Genomic DNA, 22041 nt, shown 5'->3' on the forward strand with positions numbered 1-22041 from the left:
TTTGGTACTTCATTTAAATGATAATTTTAAATGGGTTTAATTTGCTTCACACACATTTGCATGTTGCAAGGGAAAGTTAGCCCATGTTTATAAAAATAACATATGGGAACTGATAGGTGGAGACCAGGGCCCCAAAATCCAGGGTCATAGAATCATAGAATCTTAGAGTTGGAAGAGACCTCATGGGCCATCTAGTCCAACCCCCTGCCAAGAAGCAGGAATATTGCATTCAAAGCACCCCTGACAGATGGCCATCTAGCCTCTGTTTAAAAACCTCCGAAGAAGGAGCCTCCAGCACACTCCGGGGCAGAGAGTTCCACTGCTGAACGGCTCTCACAGTCAGGAAGTTTGTTTTCTCCTTCCCTGGAGACTAGGACACGGAACAATGGCTTCAAACTACAAGAAAAGAGATTCCATCTGAACATTAGGAACAAGCCACTCCTCATAGGGCTTGTTCTCCAGACCCTTGATCATTTTAGTCGCCCTCCTCTGGACACATTCCAGCTTGTCAACATCTCTCTTCAATTGTGGTGCCCAGAATTGGACACAATATTCCAGGTGTGGTCTAACCAATTCAGAATAGAGGGGTAGCATTACTTCCTTAGATCTAGACACTATGCTCCTATTGATGCAGGCCAAAATCCCATTGGCTTTTTTTGCCACCACATCACATTGTTGACTCATGTTTAACTTGTTGTCCACGAGGACTCCAAGATTTTTTTCACACATACTGTTCTCGAGCCAGGCATTGTCCCCCATTCTGTATATTTGCATTTTGATTTTTTCTGCCTAATTGGAGCATCTTGCATTTGTCACAGTTGAACTTCATTTTGTTAGTTTTGGCCCATCTCTCTAATCTGTCAAGATCATTTTTAATCCTGCTCCTGTCCTCTGGAGTATTGGCTATCCCTCCCAATTTGGTGTCATCTGCAGACTTGATGATCATGCCTTCTAACCCATTATCTAAGTCATTAATAAAGATGTTGAACAGGACCAGGCCCAGGACAGAACCCTGCGGCACTCCACTCTTCACTTCTTTCCAAGCCAGGCATCCCCCATTCTGTATCTTTGCATTTTGTTTTTCCTGCCAAAGTGGAGTATCTTGCATTTGTCACCGTTGAACTTCATTTTGTTAGTTTTGGCCCATCTCTGTCAAGATCGTTTTGAATCCTTCTCCTGTCCTCTGGAGTATGCTATCCCTCCCAATTTGGTGTCGTCTGCAAACTTGATGATCCATCTGGGAGAACATAAAAGGACCATACAACCCCCCCCCCCCCCCCATCTATTCTCTTTGCTGCCACACTGTTTCTGGCCTTTTTGAAAGCTTGGACAGGAAAATAGCAACAGTGGTCAAGGTCAGATGGCTCCCTTAGGTCAGGTCATTTCAAAATTCATGCATTTTGGTTGACTTATACATGGCTACATCATGCTCCTTCCATTTTCTTTGGTGTTTGAAAAATAAATGCCTTGTTATTTATGAAAAGTTAAGGTTTCAAATAGTCAAGGTTCCAAATGATTTAAGTGAATCATCAAACCACTTAGTTGTAGCCCTGTCTACCATTAGGCCCAATATATAATTGCATTGGGTGATCTGACCAGACTTCGCTCATTACTGTGTGTGGAAAAGCAAATCCAATATATGAAGACATTTTAGCAGAACTAGATGCATTTACCAACATTACCTACTTCCGATGTGCACCTCTTACTTCAGCAAGTGTTGAATTATTATGAAGTTGCAAAGATTCTGAATGGTTCACATTGTTTTTATATGAATGGATTTCCATTGGACACTTAACTTACCCCTGGTATTTCTTTTTTGTATCTATTATTCAGGATCAAACATGAAAATATTGTTGCACTGGAAGATATCTATGAGAGTCCAAACCACTTATACCTGGTTATGCAACTGTAAGTAAATAATCAATATACACGTAGCCTACCACATTCTTAATCTCTGTCACTGTATCAGAGAATCAAATAGTATATATGTATTGTCGAAGGCTTTCATGGCCGGAATCACTGGGTTGTTGTAGGTTTTTTCGAGCTATATGGCCATGTTCTAGAGGCATTATTTCCTGACGTTTCGCCTGCATCTATGACAAGCATCCTCAGAGGTAGTGAGGTCTGTTGGAACTAGAAAAATTGGGTTTATGTATCTGTGTAATGACCAGGGTGGGACAAAGAACTCTTGACTGTTGGAGCTTGTCTATTCACACCCAGCTCCAACAGACAAGAGTACTTTGTCCCATCCTGATCATTCCACAGGTATAAAAACCCAATTTTCCTAGTTCCAACAGACCTCACTACCTCTGAGGATGCTTGTCATAGATGCAGGCGAAACGTCAGGAGAGAATACCTCTAGAACACGGCCATATAGCCCCCCAAAAAACCTACAACCACCCAAATAGTATATATGTGAAAGGGATCACAAATCAGTCTTCAAGACATCAGGCAAAAAGTAAAAATGGCGCAAATTGTACCAAAATGTTGAAATTGTGGGAGCTTTCCTCATGTATTGAATACAAAAGCATGTCTTAACAAAAGAAAAGTGCTGTAGACATCTTACATTCATTTGAAAGTAAGTAGAACTGCCAATATGTTTGGGAATGATCTGATCAACAATGAATTCTGCTCTGACTTTTTGGCTCGGCTTAGTGGATTTGGATACCAGGAGGCAAGAGTAGCACGCACAACCTCAGACCTGTTTCAGATATTGCATAATTTTGATACATTACTGTAACAGGGCTATGGCATCTACAATGCTGATGATCGTGCCATTACTGCTCAAGCAGGGAGCTTTGAGATGGTTGAACAGTAGCTCTCCAAAGCGCTAGATGCTCTTACTGCCTATTACAGGGAAAACCAGCTGATCCCTAATCCATCTAAAACACAGACATGTGCTTTTCACCTTAAGAACAGACAAGCATCCCAAGCTCTGAGGATGACCTGGGAAGGAATCCCACTGGAGCATTGCAGCACACCCAAATACCTGGGAGTCACTCTGGACCGTGCTCTGACCTACAAGAAGCACTGCCTGAATATCAAGCAAGAAACAATATCATATGAAAGCTGACTGGCACAACCTGGGGATCACAACCAGACATAGTGAAGACATCTGCCCATGTGCTATGCTACTCTGCTGCTGAGAATGCATGCCCAGTGTGGAACACATCTCACCACACTAAAACAGTGGATGTGGCTCTTAATGAGACATGCCACATTATCACGGGGTGTCTGCACCCTATACCACTGGAGAAACTACACTGTCTAGCTGGTATTGCACCACCTGACATCCGCCGGGAAGTAGCAGCCAATAGACCAAGACAGTGACACCTCCAGCTCATCCCTTGTTTGGGTACCAGCCAGCACGTCAATGACTTAAATCAAGAAATAATTTTCTAAGATCTACAGAGACACCCCAGCAAGCGAGAATCCAAAAGTGGCAGGCTCAGACCCAGAACCTCAATCAACGGCTGATACCAAATGACTGACTCCCCCCTGGGCACACAGAAAACTGGGCGACTTGGAAGGCGCTGAACAGACTGCGCTCTGGCACCACGAGATGCAGAGCCAATCTTAAGAAATGGGGCTACAAAGTGGAATCCACGACATGTGAGTGTGGAGAAGAGCAAACCACTGACTACCTGCTGCAATGCAACCTGAGCCCCGCCACATGCACAATGGAGGACCTCCTTGCGGCAACACCAGAGGCACTCCAAGTGGCCAGATACTGGTCAAAGGACATTTAATCAACTACCAAGCTTGTAAACTTTGTGTTTTGTCTGACTGTTTGTTTGTTTGTTTTGTTAAAAATGTAGTACAAATGTCTGGTTGCTCCTGACACGATAAATAAATAAAAATCTACAATGTACAGTAGATGTCTCATGCAGTTCTACCAACAATTGCATCTTGTTGGGACTCCATTTCTTTCAAGACTTGCCAAGCTCCTTCTCTTTCTTGTTGCTTACTGTTAGCTTTTTTGATTTGAATGAAAATGGTTATTTCACCTGTCTGTTAGTTAGCCTGAGTTGTGGATTTAAAAAAATATATTTTTCAAATCTGCCACATTCCTTAGTGTTGATGTTTCCATAATATTTATATCTATTGCCTGTTACTATTTTGAAAATATTTCCAACATCTCTTGGCAGAATGATAGTTAACACATTTTTAAATGTTGAAGTAGAAGTACACACTCTAAATGGTGTACATTGAAAGTAACAATCTCCTTGACATAGCTGGAACTGAGAAATGGTGGAGATGGAAGCTTAATGTGGTCTGAAACACCTTCAAAACTTCTGATTTTAGGAACTGCTGCTGTCAAACTAATAACTATAATCAATTAAGCATGCACCGTTTCCTCCATTCAGGCTAGGACACAATGTTCATGGAGACTTTCTTGTTTCCTTGGAAACTATGACCTCTTGATACAGAAGTCAGAAGATGTTATAGCTGGGTGCCTATTTTGTTGCCTCACTGCCCAATTTGCTTCTACATTTCCTTTGCTTTGTTGTAGCTTGCAAGTTTTATTTGTCATCCCAACCTGCAAACAGAGGAAATTTCACTTAAAGTATATTAAAAGCTTTGATTGTGCTTTTCCTGCATGGCAGGGGGTTGGACTAGATGGCCATGTGGGCTCTTCCAACTCTATTATTCTATGATTCTGTGAAAAGCTGTTATTTCTTTCTACAGAAGGAGCTTGAAATTTGGTTTAAAGTAGAGGTCATAAAAAACAAATTTATTTACTTGTAGGTAGGTTTGAATAAAATGCTCCAATCTGGGATTGTAATATTAATATATTCGGGGCTGGTTTTCTTACACAAAAGAATTTATAGGCCAGAATGTGGAAAAGTTACTTTTAGGTCTACAAGCCCCAAAATACCCTAGACAGCTTTTTTTTTGCAGCCCCAACTCCAGCATTGAACAAGAAGGCAGAACTCAATGAATTTTCACCTATTTGGGGGCCTTCTTTGGTCCAGGAGCAAACTTGTTTTAGCAAAAGTATGGCCTTTTCTACACTGCGATATAATCCAGATTATCAAAGCAGATAATCCACATTATCTGCTTTGAACTGGATTATATGAGTCTATACTAAAAAAACACTAAAAAAAATCTTTCCCCATAAGTGTTTATGAGCCCCTCTATATCCTCCAATGTAAATCAACAGTATGTTTCTGGTCAAACTATAGTAAAAATGAAGCCTGAGGTTATATTTTAAAAATGTCCTTGAAGACCAAACCTATAGAACCTATCTTATTCTTAACTTGGTGAGGAATGTCTGTATTCTGCATTCAGAAGGCTTCGTACTACTGTATCTATCTATCTATCTATCTATCTATCTATCTATCTAGCTATTAGGCCTGGGCGGTTTCGTTAGTTAATTTTGTAATTCGTTAAATATTCGTTATTTTTAACAATTACAAAACGATTACAAAACATATTTTCAAACCCGGAAGTGTTTTTAAATATCGAAACGGCATCCTCCATCTTTTTTACGGGCTTCCGCCCGTTTCGGAAATGACATTTTAGGGATGGAGGATGCTGGGTGCGCCGGGAGCCAATCCGGCGCTCCCAAGCACCGTGGCTCATTGTTATTAGGCGGGCTGCCCTTTAAAAGCGGCTCCGCGTGGCCGCATTGCTCATTGCGAAGGAGACGGGAGGTGCGGGAGGGAGGCTTGGCTCTTGGCTGCTTGCTTGCATTCATTCATTCATTCATTGCTTGTGCTTGCATAGATTCATTGCTGGGAGCAGCGGGGAGGCTTTGCCCTGTTTTCGCCCCACAACAGGGTAGGGCAAGCATTTTTTTATTCTTTTATTTATTTTTATTTATTTTTTTATTCTTTTATTCTTCAAAAAATTCAAAAAATATTCTAAAAAAAGAAAAGACCCTTGTGTGCCTGTGTGTGTGAGTTTGTCCCTGTCCTGTGGCTGTGTTCGCTCCACAACAGGGCAAGCATTGTTAATTTTCCATTTTTAAATATTTCTGAAAAATATCTTTCTTTTATTCTTCAAAAAATTAAAAAAAAATTTAAAAAACGAAATTAACGAAATTTCGTAAATACTTAACTTTTTCAAAGGAAAATGTTGTAATTATTTTAAATATCGAAACGCAAAAACCCCCCAAATACAAATCGATTTTAGAAACAAATTTTTGCGTTGTTACCCAGGCCTACTATCTATCTATCTATCTATCTATCTATCTATCTATCTATCTATCTATCTGATGGCGGTGTCAGCAGCCATATGCACTGGGCTTCCTTAAGATTGGTGCTGACTGAGCAAAGCTCATTTCTAGCATGTGATTCTGAATGAAGGACTTGAGAGAACGAATCTGGGGAATTTCTAAAACTGGATGTAGGAGCCCAGGGAACATGGACTTGGTCTCTACAATGCATGTGCATTTAAAGGATTTCACTATATCAGATACGTTTTTTAAAAGCATAGTGTAATGCTGACTGTGGTAACAAAAAGTGAAAGCCAATGTCAATTCCTTCAGCAAAAAAATGGAAATCGTTCCTTTTAAAAATTATGTCAACCCAAAACTGTTTCATGTTCAAATTAATAACATGGGATATTTCCAGAGAACATTGTTTAAATGTTAAAACATAGAGGAAGGAAGTTTAGCTCTCAGCTGCAACTCCCAATGTTGGTTTTGTTAACAAGTTATTCCGACCACATAATGAATTCATAGCCTGGCAAGCGCTCTACTTACTTACTTAGGCGATCCCTCGTTGGACGAGTAAGGTGGTCTTCCATCATGGGTTTCCTTGTGGGTCCGCATGTGGCTGTGGAGCCCTATTCTTGCTCTGCATCTTCTTCCGCAGTGAGGGCATTGGTTTCCAGGTGGAAGGCGGTCCCGGTCGGGGTTGGCTTGACGCGCCTTCCTCCTGGCACGTTTCTCTCTTTCACCCTCCACTCGTGCCTCCTCGAATTCTGCAGCACTGCTGGTCACAGCTGACCTCCAGCTGGAGCGCTCAAGGGCCAGGGCCTCCCAGTTCTCCGTGTCTATGCCAGAGTTTTTAAGGTTGGCTTTGAGCCCATCTTTAAATCTCTTTTCCTGTCCACCAACATTCCGTTTTCCGTTCTTGAGTTCGGAGTAGAGCAACTGCTTAGGGAGACGGTGGTCAGGCATCCGGACAACGTGGCCTGTCCAGCGGAGTTGATGTTGGAGGACCATTGCTTCAATGCTGGTGGTCTTTACTTCCTCCAGCACGCTGACGTTTGTCCGCTTGTCTTCCCAGGAGATTTGCAGGATTTTCCGGAGGCAGCGCTGATGGAATCGTTCCAGGAGCTGCATGTGACGTCTGTAGACAGTCCACGTCTCACAGGCATATAGCAGGGTTGGGAGGACAATAGCTTTATAGACAAGCACCTTAGTATCCCTACGGATGTCCCGGTCCTCAAACACTCTCTGCTTCATTCGGGAAAATGCTGCACTTGCAGAGCTCAGGCGGTGTTGTATTTCGGCGTCGATGTTGACTTTGGTGGAGAGGTGGCTGCCAAGGTAGCGGAAATGGTCGACATTTTCTAATGTTACACCATTAAGCTGTATCTCTGGCATTGGAGAGGGGACGGCTGGTGACTGCTGGAACAGCACTTTGGTTTTCTCGATGTTCAGTGACAGGCCAAGCTTTGTGTATGCTTCTGCAAAGGTGTTGAGAGTCAAGCGCTCTGCAGAGCATTTAGGACTGAGTTTTTGCAGCACTATTAAAATCCTGTGTTCGTTTACCCTGTGAATGTACATGAAGTGTTTTATGTTAAGAAAGCCATGCTATGTTCATTCTGTTGACACTGTATAATAACACTAGGAAGAGAGCAACAGGTTGCCAGCTGAGAACAGAGACAAATGAGGGGTTTGTTTCTTCCTCTGAACTCTTCATTCTGCCTGATTGTAGCCTATTGTTTTGCTTTAATGATAGAATTTATTTGCATATCAGCAAAACTTATTTTCTGGTTATCTCTGCAAATTATACCTTTTAGGTGAGAAATTGTATACCGCATATACTTGAGTATAAGCTGACCCAAATATAAGTCGAGGCACCTAATTTTACCACAAAAACTGGGAAAACTTATTGACTCGAGTATAAGTCGAGGGTGGGAAATGCAGCAGCCAGTTTTAAAATAAAAAATAGATACCAATAGAATCATAGAATCATAGAATCATAGAATCAAAGAATTGGAAGAGACCTCATGGGCCATCCAGTCCAACCCCCCTGCCAAGAAGCATGAATATTGCATTCAAAGCACCCCTGACAGATGGCCATCCAGCCTCTGTTTAAAAGCTTCCAAAGAAGGAGCCTCCACCACACTCCAGGGCAGAGAGTTCCACTGCTGAATGCCTCTCACAATCAGGAAGTTCTTCCTCATGTTCAGATGGAATCTCCTTTCTTGTTGTTTGAAGCCATTTATACATGGCTATCACATCTCCTCTCAGCCTTCTCTTCTTCAGGCTAAACATGCCCAGCTCCTTAAGCCGCTTCTCATAGGGCTTGTTCTCCAGACAATCAGGAAGTTCTTCCTCATGTTCACATGGAATCTCCTCTCTTGTAGTTTGCAGCCATTGTTCCGTGTCCTAGTCTCCAGGGGAGCAGAAGACAAGCTTGCTCCCTCCTCCCTGTGACTTCCTCTCATGTATTTATACATGGCTATCATATCTCCTCTCAGCCTTCTCTTCTTCAGCTCCTTAAGCCGCTCCTCATAGGGCTTGTTCTCCAGACCCCTGATCATTTTAGTCGCCCTTCTCTGGACACATTCCAGCTTGTCAATATCTCTCTTGAATTGTTGTGCCCAGAATTGGACACAATATTCCAGGTGTGGTCTAACCAAAGCGGAATAGAGGGTTAGCATTACTTCCCTAGATGTAGACACTATGCTCCTATTGATGTAGGCCAAAATCCCATGTGGGGAAAGAGAGGGAGAGAGAGAGATACAGATATATACCTCTATTTATCGATATCTATACCTAGATATCAATAAAGATTTGCAGAGACTTGCAGACATGTGAGGGGGAAATTCATATATAAAAATAATGTATACATATAGATACAGATATACAGGTACATGGAAATCTCTAGATATTTATATGTACATAGGATTTTCAAAGACCTGCAAACATATGAGAGGAACATTCATATATAAAATTAATGTATATAGATAGATACAGATATATAGGTACATAGGGATTGCAAAGGAGCTGTTTAAGGAGCTCCACTGGCTGCCATTTATTTTCCGAGCCCAATTTAAGGTGCAGGTGCTCACCTACAAAGCCCTGAACGGTTTGGGACCACCCTACCTGCGTGACCGCATCTCCATCTACGAACCCACACGCTCACTCTGGTCATCTGGAGAGGCCCTGCTCGTGATCCCACCCAAGTCGCAAGCGCGCTTGGTGGGGACATGGGACAGGGCCTTTTCTGTGGCGGCCCCCCGACTTTGGAACGCCCTCCCAAAAGATCTTCGACAGGCCCCTACTTTGGCAGTTTTCAGAAAGAATCTAAAAACTTGGCTGTTCCGATGTGCCTTCTCAGATTAGGAATTCCCCATCGCCAAGTCCTAGAAGCACTTTAGTAGAATTAAGATCGCTGCACACCGCACTTATTTTAATCCTACGTTCCTCCTGCCATTTCAGCACATTTAACCCTGTACCCACTGCTCTGGCCGGCCCAGTTTTTAAAGTGTCCTGATGTATTGTTATTGTTGTTGCTATTTGTTTAACTATTTGATTTGCTTCTGTTTTGTTGTTGTGTTATGTTTTGCTGTACTGTGTTTTTGAGGCTTCGGCCTGTGTGAGCCGCATCGAGTCCTTCGGGAGATGCTAGCGGGGTACAAATAAAGTTAATAATAATAATAATAATAATAATAATAATAATAATAATAAAGGCTTGAGGGGGGAAATGCCTATATATCTGTATGAGAGATTAACACATATTTCATGGAGAAATGCTTTTATAAGATTTCTTTTTCTTCCCCTTCCACCCATGCAATCTTTTTCTTCTTCCTGATTTGCAAGGTCTTCTCTCCCCCTCCTCTGCCTTTTCAAAACATTCTCCTCCTCCTCCTTCTCCTCTCTCTCTCTCTCTCTTTAAAGAGTTTCCAAAATGAGTAACTTCAGCCTGGAGGATAAGTAGAGTGAGGGAGAATTTGGAAAAGAAAACACACTGTTAAGGAAGGGGAAGAGGAGAGAGAAATAAATCATATATTGCAAGCACTGGCTGGAAGCGGCATTGGAGTCTTGACCCCATTATAAGCTGAGGAAGCTTTATCAGCCCCAAACAAAGGACTGAAAAACTCAAGCTTACATCTGAGTATATACGGTCCTCTGAAAATAGTCTCTTAGATTCACACACCACTATTCAGTACAAAATGAAGTATGCTTAGGGCTATTGATTTCAGTGGCATTAACTATAGAATCATAGAATCATAGGCCCGTCGCAAACTAGGTTTCTGCTGGAGAAATCCTTGCTAGCAAGTCCCTGACGTCATGAGCCTGCGCCTCTCTCCCCGCCCCTTTCTCCGCCCCTTTCTCTTTGCGAGCGTGGTTTTTCCTTTGCTAGGGCAGCATTGCCCGCATTTTCTCTCAGTTGAATTCAGCCAACTGAGAGAAAATGCGGGCAATGCTGCCCTAGCAAAGGAAAAACCACGCTCGCATGGAGAAAGGGGCAGAGAAAGGGGCGGGGAGAGAGGCGGAGTCTCGTGACGTCAGGGACATGCTAGCAAGGTTTTCTCTCGCAGGAACAGAGTTTGCGACGGCTCATAGAATCAAAGAGTTGGAAGAGACCTCATGGGCCATCCAGTCCAACCCCCTGCCAAGAAGCAGGAATATTGCATTCAAATCACCCCTGACAAATGGCCATCCAGCCTCTGCTTAAAAGCTTCCAAAGAAGGAGCCTCCACCACACTCCGGGGCAGAGAGTTCCACTGCTGAACGGCTCTCAGAGTCAGGAAGTTCTTCCTAATGTTCAGATGGAATCTCCTCTCTTGTAGTTTGAAGCCGTTGTTCCGCGTCCTAGTCTCCAAGGAAGCAGAAAACAAGCTTGCTCCCTCCTCCTCCCTGTGGCTTTCTCTCACATATTTAGACATGGCTATCATATCTCCTCTCAGCCTTCTCTTCTTCAGGCTAAACATGCCCAGCTCCTTAAGCCGCTCCTCATAGGGCTTGTTCTCCAGACCCTTGATCATTTTAGTCGCCCTCCTCTGGACACATTCCAGCTTGTCAATATCTCTCTTGAATTGTGGTGCCCAGAATTGGACACAATATTCCAGATGTGGTCTAACCAAAGCAGAATAGAGGGGTAGCATTACTTCCTTAGATCTAGACACTATGCTCCTATTGATGCAGGCCAAAATCCCATTGGCTTTTTTTGCCGCCACATCACATTGTTGGCTCATGTTTAACTTGTTGTCCACGAGGCCTCCAAGACCTTTTTCACACGTACTGCTCTCGAGCCAGGCATTGTCCCCCGTTCTGTATCTTTGCATTTCATTTTTTCTGCCAAAGTGGAGTATCTTGCATTTGTCACTGTTGAACTTCATTTTGTTAGTTTTGGCCCATCTCTCTAATCTGTCCAGATCGTTTTGAATTCTGCTCCTGTCCTCTGGAGTATTGGCTATCCCTCCCAATTTGGTGTCGTCTGCAAACTTGGTGATCGTGCCTTCTAGCCCTTCATCTAAGTCATTAATAAAGATGTGTTGGTTTAGATTAGATGATTTTTATCACAGTGTGGAGAAGTTACTTTGGTGTTTATCTTCTCCAATTCTTTTAATATATAATAGCTCATATACTTGGGTACTGAGGATTTGTCTCTTTTGTAGGAGGTCCAATTTATTTTTGTTCATTTTTCAGACTCCATTTGGCAGAATAGTCAAAAGAATTTTTAAAGTTATGGTTTACATCATGAGACTGTAGAGTTGGGAGAGGAAATTAACCCTTCTTCTGTAAGTTAGGGATCTGGTGGTCGACTAGTTTTATCTGCTTCCCTGTTTGCATTTGAAGAGCCCCCAGACAAAGCAGCAACTGTACAAATAATCAAGTTTTAAAATAGGTGAACAGCTGTCATACTGGATTCAGTATTCATGACTCTGTAAATAGAAAACGAAGAGCAGAAAGAACTCTTGAGAGAAACTGTTTATAAAGAATTAACTGTGAAAGAGTCCAGTAATAAAATCACCAAACAATTACAGTGTGTTTACTGAAGGGCCAGTTCTTTCACAATCCTCATGCATTAAAAGGAACTAGCACACACAATTTCATGCTTATTCTCTTTAATCTTTGAGCATTGTGATAAAACTATTCCACATCTATGGGACAGGAAGCTTTAGGGAAAGTTTGCTGAAGCAACTATACTGATGGAAGCTAAGGCAGAAGTGTCAGCCAGATGAAAAAAGCCATAGGCAGGACTTCAGTAACGGAAGGGGTGGGAATGCCAGCTTGGATTTAGAAGAAAGGTCTGCTATTTGGGAGAGCTCATCCAGAGGTTGGGAATGCGGTGCCCAGAGGCGGCCCTAGGTAATTTTCAACGGTAAGCAAACAGTATTTTGGTGCCCCCCCACCCAACCAATCACTGATATATATTTTCTGTTCGTCGTGGGAGTTCTGTGTGCCATATTTGGTTCAATTCCATCATTGGTGGAGTTCGGAATGCTCTTTGATTGTAGGTGAACTATACATCCCAGTAACTACAGCTTGCATATGTCAAGGTCTATTTTCCTCCAAGAATGCCTCAAGAGTGCCCCTGGGCAAAATCAACTATACTGCGAATGCTTGCTTTGCGTAATGGTTGAGCCGCCCCTGGCAGTGCCATGTGTATGCAGATGACACCCAGCTCTATTACTCCACCCAAAGCCTAATAATAATAATAATAATAATAATAATAATAATAATCAACTTTATTTATACCCCGCCACCATCTCCCCAATGGGGACTCAGAGCAGCTTACATGGGGCCAAGCCCGGACAACATGTTACAGCAAAATAAAACCAGAACATAAATAACAAATAACATCATCAAAATTACATAGAAAAAACATATAAACACAGTAACAAAATAACATTCCAATAAACACAATCACGATAACTGTGGGCGGGCCACATGTACGGATAAAATGATAAAAACTCTAATGAGATAAAAATAAGAGCAAGTAATTTGCAAGGAGCTCATAAAAACACACAGGATTGTGGAACTAAACTTCCCATTTGGAGGGCTTGTACTTTAGTGGCAGAAGCGTTGAGGGGAGCAATAGTGTCATGTTGTGCACCTACTCGCCAAAGGCGCAGTGGAAGAGCCAGGTTTTAAGGTCCTTTTTGAACGTTTCTAGTGAAGGGGCTTTCGTGGTCTCAATCCAATGTTTGTCATCAGTAATAGACTGGATGAGGGCAGGCAAATTGAAACTTAATCAAGATAAGACAAAGGTGCTCCTGATCAGTCAATAAGGTAGATCAGGGAATAGGCATTCAGCCTTTGCTAGATGGGGTTACCCTTGAAGACACAGGTCTGTAGTTTGAACTTGCCATTGAACTTGGAGGCCCAAGTTTCTGCAGTGGCCAGGAGTACCTTGGCACACTTAAAATGTGTGCATCGGCTGTGCCCATTCCCTGAAATGCTGGGTGTATAATGGTACATGCCTTAGTTACATCTTGTTTGAATTACTGTTATACATTGTATGTAAGGCTGCCTCTGAAGAGGGTTCGGATTTATTGTCGAAGGCTTTCATGGCTGGAATCAGTGTTCGGATTGTTAGAGGGATTGCTGCAATAATATCCAGTATCTGTTTTATTTAATACAAAAGTTACTTCTTTTGTTGGTATTCCAATTCTTTGCTATTCTAATCCTTTCCCATTTCCCAAGTCAACACAGAAAACCTGCCCTTTTGTCAGATATGAGATATTCAGCCTGAGAGTGGAACAAAGTATGAGAGACATGAATGGAAGGTTAATGAAAACAGCTGCCCAGTTTCAAGTTATCTTCTTTCTTCTTTGTGGTCTCTGTGTATTGCACAACTGGCTTATACTGCACCTGCGCAGTAGGCTAACTGAATTTCCAAAAGCTTTAGCTACAGAACCTATCTTGTTCGTAACTTTGGGACTGCCCCGTTTAGCTTGCTATGGCTTTGTAATAATATGTAACAAATGATATTGCAACCTGAGGGAAAAGACAAAAGAATTGTAACTAAAGATATAAAGAACATTGCCCACATGCTGTTCCCTTCTTATTACGCTTCTTTGTAGTATCTGAGAGAAATTGTCTTTAACATTTTTTGACTGATACTCCTTGTTGCAAAGTTACCATTTTGACAAACAGCATTTGTGTCATGCTGCCTTCTGGCTTATGAAGTTGTCTGTCAGGCATTAATTGTGATGATGGTGGTGATTTTTCTCTCTCTCTCTCCCTTTGTCGCTACGTTTTTGCAGCAGGTTTGCTATTTTAAATGGTTTGACTCATGTTGGCATTTCATTATCTAGCTATAAAAATGCGTTTTTTTGTCCTTGAACTTATGAGAGGCACTTTAGAAAATGCGAAACAGTTAACATGGAACAGACTTTAAAAATAAACTAACTTGGGAATTCTTTTTCACATATTGAAGTTGCCGAGTTACATACCAGAAGAAATAAAATAGGAACTATAGCTATGCTGACTGCTAAAGCTCTTTACAATATGTTGTCATGTTTGCAAATAGCTTAACCACCCCACAAGTGACAATAGAGGACATCTCCAAAAGATTTCTATCATCCAAGTCAACCAATATATTTCTTTAGCTCTGGGTTGGCTCCAAAATCTTTGTTGGCTTCTGCACAGACAATTGCGAGAGAAATTTAAAGAACACCTTAGAACCTCAGGCTTCCAGACAGCGAAAACATGGTTTGATGTGGCAATGTTTCAGAAACCAAAAGGTCTTATATCATATATATACAAAAATTTACTGACTTGGCACGCGGAAGAGGAAATAGTAAAATATTCTATGGTTAGATGGACCCAAAATATAGGCCAAGAGATAAAAATGTCCCAGTGGGAAAAGACATGGAAGAGAAGAATGAAATACACTGCATGTCAAAACCTAAAGGAAAATGTGTATAAAATGCATCTGAGATGGTATCTCTCTCCAGAGAGACTAGCTAAGATGTATAATTGCTCCAACAAATGTTGGAAATGTGAGAAAGAAAAAGGTACATTTTACCACACATGATGGACTTGCAGCAAAGTAAAAAATTACTGGAAACAGATCCATGCATATCTTGAAAAAATGTTAAACACAAATTTCAAAATGTCACCTCATATGTACCTTTTGAATATACCTGAGGAAGAATTAGAAAGAAAATTTGGAAAAAAATTGTTTTACACAACAGTGCCAGCTAGAATAGTATACCTTCTTTAGAAGAATGGGAAAATATATTATAGATATGTTGATAATGGACAAAATAACTGTATTATTAAGAGGAGAAATATTAGATAACTTAGTTAATGAATGGCAACCAATGATTCAATACCTTAATGTAAAGTTAAATTAAAAATGTATATAGAGGATCCTATAAGACTGTAGACAAGGAAGAAGTGAATGTAAAGTAAGAATCTATGATACCTTTTTATGTATTATTGAAATAGTAGACTGTGACCCCTTAATAGAAATATATTATCAGATAAATGATTATAGAACATTAATAGATAGAAAGTATAGCACTGTATGCAACAAACACTTGCAAATGTATGTTTACTTAAATAAAATAAAAATAATTATAAAAAAATCTTTGTTTGAAAATTAGTAAAGTGGTAAATTTTTAATTTTATTCAGCAAATCCTAAGATAGTGTGGGTAAGCACCTGTTTTAAATACAGGTACCTCTACATTCTAGTATACCTCAATTATGTGTGCTAGAGTAAGCATATCTTGGATAAGCAAGGTTTGTCTTTTACTGAGCACGACAAATGCAAACACTTTTAAAGCTTCTCTTCTGGTTTTAGCTTCATAGCAATTTTGAAGTACCGTATATACTTGAATTTAAGCCGAGATTTTCAGCCCCCCAAAAGGGGCTGAAAAGGCCTCCCTCGGCTTATGCTGGGGTCAAGCCCAGCAGCAGAGCCAAGAAGCAAGGCTCCGAAGCCAGTTGGCCATAGAGGACAAGGAGGATGGGTGGTGGCGGTGGCAATGAAACCCCAGGCAAGGCTCCGATGCTGCGCAGCTTCTCCTCCTCCTCAGCCAGCTTCCCATGGAGGAAGAGGAGGATGAGGAGAGCAAAGACATCCTCAGCGGTGGTGATGTTTGCTCCCTCCTCCTCCTTTTCCTCCCCCGGTTCCCTTCTTGACCGGTTGGCCAAAGAGGAGGAGGAGGAGGCTCCAATGCCACACCGCTTCTCCTCCTCTTCTTCCTCCTCCTATGTCAGCTGACCATGGACGATGAGGAGGAGAGTGAAGGCATGCTTGGCAGTGGCGATGTTTACTCCCTCCTCCTTCTCCTTCCACTCTGTTGGCTGGCTGGCAATGGAGGAGGAGGAGGCGGCTCCGATGCCACACTGATTCTCCTCCTCCTCCTCTTCCATGGTCAGCTAGCCATGGAGGAAGAGGAGGAGAGTGAAGGCATGCTCAATGGCGACGACCCCAAAGGCCATATAGTCAAACCCCCTCCTGCCTTTATACAGGAAAACCAATATAAAAGCCTCAACAAGTGGCAATCCAACCTCAATAATAATAATAATAATAATAATAATAATAATTAGAAAGAGACTTCAAAGGCCATCCAGTCCAAACCATTCTGCTTTAATACAGGAAATCACCATCTTAGCCCCAGTAAATGGCCAGCCAACCTCAATAGTAGTAATAGTAGTAGTAGTAATTGGAAGGGATGTGTGTGTCCTGTGAGTGATGTGGTGGAGGTGTAGTTTCACATGGTGTGTTACATTGGGGAGAGAAGAAAACTGTAGTGAGAGCCTCGGCAGGAATGAAAGCAATGATGGAGCAGTGTAAAAGAATATACGAGGGAATCACAGGTGATGAGAGAGAACGGTGTGTGTATATGGTAGGTTTGCTGCCACCACCTCTAATTATTGTTTGAGGAATTGACTTGTTGTTGTATTTGAGGTAAAATGTCTCTATACACTGGTTCTTCCTTTTGGCTCCCTTTCTGGTGACTGAACTGTAGAGATGTAGAGGCTTACTAGATCTAACCTTATCTGAATAAAACAAGGCTGAGGCAGATTAACGGTAAACTAGAGAACAGGTTTATTGAAGTATTTGAAGCAAACAACTCATTACTGAGAGGTACATATGCGTAGTTTGTTTCTGAGGCACAGACTTATTAAACAAATGGTTTCTTTAGAAGGAGTAACTTTTCCTTAACGTGAGCTACTTTCCTCACACTATCCAGTAACATGTAACAGTGTGTTTCTTGGACCAGCCGCCCTGGCTGCCTACCAGAGTATCTAGGTTTCCACTAGTCTACTCTGAACTTTAGGGAAATAAACCCACTTGTATTCTGTCCTAATACAAGTAAACAAGCCTTCACTTTGACTGCCCTAGTCAAACTACACAGACCTACACTTGCTCTTTAATTATTCCTTAACAGGCTAATTCCTGGCTCACTAAGAAACTCTCTTCTCCCTGTCTGAAATCCTAATCCTTTCTCTGCTAGATCAAATCCTTTTCTCTCTCAGATCAAATCCATCTCTCCCTCCCCTGTCAGAAATGACAGCCTTTTACACTCTCCTTCAACTCCTCCTCTTGGGTCTAAACCAATCAGGAGTTGGCTGACTCCTCCCCTTGCCTCTCTGCCTATACATGTCCGCCATCCTGAGCTGCCTTCCCAACATGGAGGCCGACTCACTGACTCCCAGGCTGCGGCCTAGCAAGCAAAGGTTCATTACAAATAGCCTCTGGTCGGTAAGAGGAGAATCATAGAATCATAGAGTTGGAAGAGACCTCGTGGGCCATCCAGTCCAACCCCCTGCCAAGAAGCAGGAATATTGCATTCAAATCACCCCTAACAGATGGCCATCCAGCCTCTGCTTAAAAGCTTCCAAGGAAGGAGCCTCCACCACACTCCGGGGCAGAGAGTTCCACTGCCGAATGGCTCTCACAGTCAGGAAGTTCTTCCTAATGTTCAGATGGAATCTCCTCTCTTGTAGTTTGAAGCCATTGTTCCGCGTCCTAGTCTCCAAGGAAGCAGAAAACAAGCTTGCTCCCTCCTCCCTGTGGCTTCCTCTCACATATTTATACATGGCTATCATATCTCCTCTCAGCCTTCTCTTCTTCAGGCTAAACATGCCCAGTTCCCTAAGCCGCTCCTCGTAGGGCTTGTTCTCCAGACCCTTGATCATTTTAGTCACCCTCCTCTGGACACATTCCAGCTTGTCAATATCTCTCTTGAATTGTGGTGCCCAGAATTGGACACAATATTCCAGGTGTGGTCTAACCAAAGCGGAATAGAGGGGTAGCATTACTTCCTTAGATCTAGACACTATGCTCCTATTGATGCAGGCCAAAATCCCATTGGCTTTTTTTGCCGCCACATCACATTGTTGGCTCATGTTTAACTTGTTGTCCACGAGGACTCCAAGATCTTTTTCACACGTACTGCTCTTGAGCCAGGCCTCCCCCATTCTGTATCTTTGCATTTCGTTTTTCCTGCCAAAGTGGAGTATCTTACATTTGTCACTGTTGAACTTCATATCTCTGCCACCATACTCAGGGGCAGAGAGTTCCATTGTTGAACAGCTCTCACAGTTAGGAAGTTCTTCCTAATGTTCAGGTGGAATCACCTTTCCTGTAGTTTGAAGCCATTGTTCTGCATCCTAGTCTCCAGGGCAGCAGAAAACAAGCTTACTCCCTCCTCCCTATGACTTCTCCTCACATATTTATCCATGACCCTCATCATGTGTCCTCTCAGCTTTCTCTTCTGCAGGCTAAGCCGTTCCTCATAGGGCTTGTTCTCCAAACCCTTGGTCATTTTAGTTACCATCTTCTGGACAAATTCTAGCTTGTCAACATCTCCCTTCAACTGAATAATTTTGCTAATTATTATAGATAATAAATGAACAAACTTAAAATTTGCATGTAAGGGTAAGTTTATTTTTTGCTGCTCTGCAGACAGGGAGCATTGGATCCAAAATGCACTTCCTGATGCTAAGAGCCGTTTGGCAGTGGAATGTGATGGCGTTTCTGTCTCTGGAGGATTTTAAGCAAAGGTTGGATGGCTATCTGTCGGGGTGCTTTGATTCTTACTAGATGGTGTTTGGGACCTCTTCCGGCTCTATGATTCTATGATCCTTTGTGTGACTTCAATCTATCTGCCATAAGTTCTTTTTTTTTCATATCAAGCAAGAAGAATGCAACATGCATACATTCCTGAGGAATCATACAGAATCTGAATTTATACTGCTTTGACCTAAGATTGATTTTCAATTATTTTAAACTCTGTGGAACTTGCTATGAATCTTGGTACACTTTGTTCTGTATTCTCTGTCCTCATTCAAACATGGTTGTGTGCAGCTGCTACTTTGTAAGTGCTAGGCGTGACGACATTCTTGGTGCGTCTAGTAAAACTGACAGCTCAACCATATGGTACAATAAATGGTAGAAGATGAATAAAAGAATTGTTTCACAGCAAGAGGTACTTAGAAGATTGGGCGATAAATCATTTCTGTTCTGAAGGGAGACTATCAGTATTGAAAGCATGCCTTTCCTATGTCGATCCAACACAAATCTTTTAATTTACATACACATTGAGAAATGTTGTTTTTCTCTATCTTGTACTATAACCTAAAGCAGGATGGAAAAGGGAGGAAATATTATCCCTAAGGAGCTCGCAGTGTAAAATTTGACAAGGAAAAAGGCATGGGAAGGATGGGAGGAGTGGATTTGGGCAGTTACGATTTCACATACTTAGTTTTTGTTGCGACTGTGTCAGGAGCTGCCAGGAAATCATCGACTGTGTCAGGAGACCCCAATTTACTAAAACTAGTCATTGTTTATTCATTTTACATCCTGTTGTGTCCCATAGTCTCAAAGCAGCTTATAACAGTTTTGTTTTTCTCACAGTTCGTTGCTTCAAAGGTTCACAATCTTAAAGAAAGCAAATGGCTTATGAGCTAAATCAGAGGTTTTTAATATCACACTGAAATTATGCACACTCTAAAAAATAAATATCAAATTGTAACCTGTTAGAATCACAGACACCTTAAAGGGCCAGACTCAACCTTCTGTAAAAAGTCTTTTTATTATTAATTATTAAACTTTATTTGTACCCCGCTAGCATCTCCCGAAGGACTCGGTGTGGCTTACAAAGGCCAAGGCCTCAACACAACAACGGCAAAACAATAACAATACAATTCAAAGCAAATTAAAACATAAGCAGCAATTAAAACATAGTCTTGGTGTCTTATTGGACCCTCTGCTCACAATGGAGGCCCAGGTCTCTGCTGTGAGCAGATCTGCGTTTTTCCATCTGCGTCAGGCTAGGCGACTGGCTCCCTTCCTATCTAGGAACGACCTGGCTACGGTGATCCAGGCGACTGTCATCTCGAGGCTTGACTACTGTAACGCCCTCTACATTGGCCTTCCTTTGCCAGTGATCCGGAAACTGAAGCTGGTGCAAAATGCGGCAGCTCGTCTTCTTGCTGGGGTGCCGGCGAGGTATCGTATCACCCCAATTCTACAACAGCTGCACTGGCTACCGATTGAGTACCAGATTACCTTCAAGGTGCTGGTACTAACCTTTAAGGCCTTATATGGTCTGGTGCCGGCGTACCTGAGGGCCCGCTTATCCCCCTACCAACCCCAGAGATTACTTCGGTCCAAAGACCAAAATTTGCTTGAAGTCCCCAACATCCAAACTTATAATCTGTCCTCTACTAGGCCACTTATTTATGGAATGCCTTGCCAGTGGAAACCTGAACTATCCGAGACCTACTTGCTTTTCGGAGAGCCTGTAAAACCTTTCCTTTCCGACAAGCTTTTGATGGGTGAATAACTCAGGACTATGTCTGTTCTTGTTTTATTGTATTTTAAAGTTAATTGTATGGTTTTAATCTACTGCTGTAAACTGCTCCGAGCCAAATTGGGAGTAGCGGTATACAAGTCAAATAAATAAATAAATAAATAAATAGTGACTTCAATACAGAGTTTATTAAAACAAAGGAAAAAGGATGCAGAGGCACTTAAATGCAGTGCCACTGGTCAAAATCTCAAGAAACAACCAGTCCTGGTTCAAAAAGGTTTACAGAAATATAATCCGGATTAGTTGGATAAAAGAAATGAATCAACAAAGCGTACTTAGGTCAAACAAAAGGCACAGTACACAACTGGTTAACAAAAGGAGAAGCCACAGGAAGCGAAGCGTCGTCAGCCGAAGTCCAGGGTCGAAGCGGGAGAAATCCAAAATAGCACAGGTCCAGAGTCCGTAGAAGCAGCATCTTTAGCCAAGCTGATCCAGGTCCAGGAAGGGAGAAGTCCACACTCAGGAGAAGCCAATCCTGGTCAATAACAAGCTGACAATCAAGAGATTCAAACTGCAGATCCCAAACCTATATCGAACACGAAACTGGCAGCAGCAAGTCACATAGCACCCAAAACACGAACGTACTCCAACACCTTGCCTTCTGCAAGGACACCTCATCCCTGAACCCACTTTGATTTACAACTCATCATCAGAAGATGAACTGACCACCCCCGCATTATCCCCCGCAGCTTCTTCACATGAGCCACCTTGTCTTCCCCTCCAAGTCCTCCATCTCCTGTCAAGACTTAGTTCCCCACACGGCTCAGTTGGATCCCCTGATTGCCAGTCTTCACCCCCAGAGAACCCCATAAAGGTATCACTAATTGTTGGCTCCTCACAAATAGCTTGCACTTCCCTTGAAATGCATCAAGGGTCTGGAGAACAAGCCCTATGAGGAGCGGCTTAAGGAGCTGGGCATGTTTAGCCTGAAGAAGAGAAGGCTGAGAGGAGATATGATAGCCATGTATAAATATGTGAGAGGAAGCCACAGGGAGGAGGGAGCAAGCTTGTTTTCTGCTTCCTTGGAGACTAGGACGCAGAACAATGGCTTCAAACTACAAGAGAGG

General features: G+C 42.2%; 1 protein-coding gene across 1 annotated transcript in view; it reads left to right on the forward strand.

Moving 5' to 3' along the window:
• CAMK1D (calcium/calmodulin dependent protein kinase ID) overlaps nt 1-22041 on the forward strand; it is a 367156-nt gene that overhangs the window by 234982 nt on the left and 110133 nt on the right. Inside the window, exon 3 of the mRNA XM_060778236.2 lies at nt 1834-1908. Coding sequence (XP_060634219.2) covers nt 1834-1908 — 75 coding nt within the window. The remainder of the gene's footprint in view (nt 1-1833; nt 1909-22041) is intronic.

This window comes from Anolis sagrei, chromosome 5 (genome assembly GCF_037176765.1).
Source record: "Anolis sagrei isolate rAnoSag1 chromosome 5, rAnoSag1.mat, whole genome shotgun sequence".
NCBI classification, from domain to species: Eukaryota; Metazoa; Chordata; class Lepidosauria; order Squamata; family Dactyloidae; genus Anolis; species Anolis sagrei.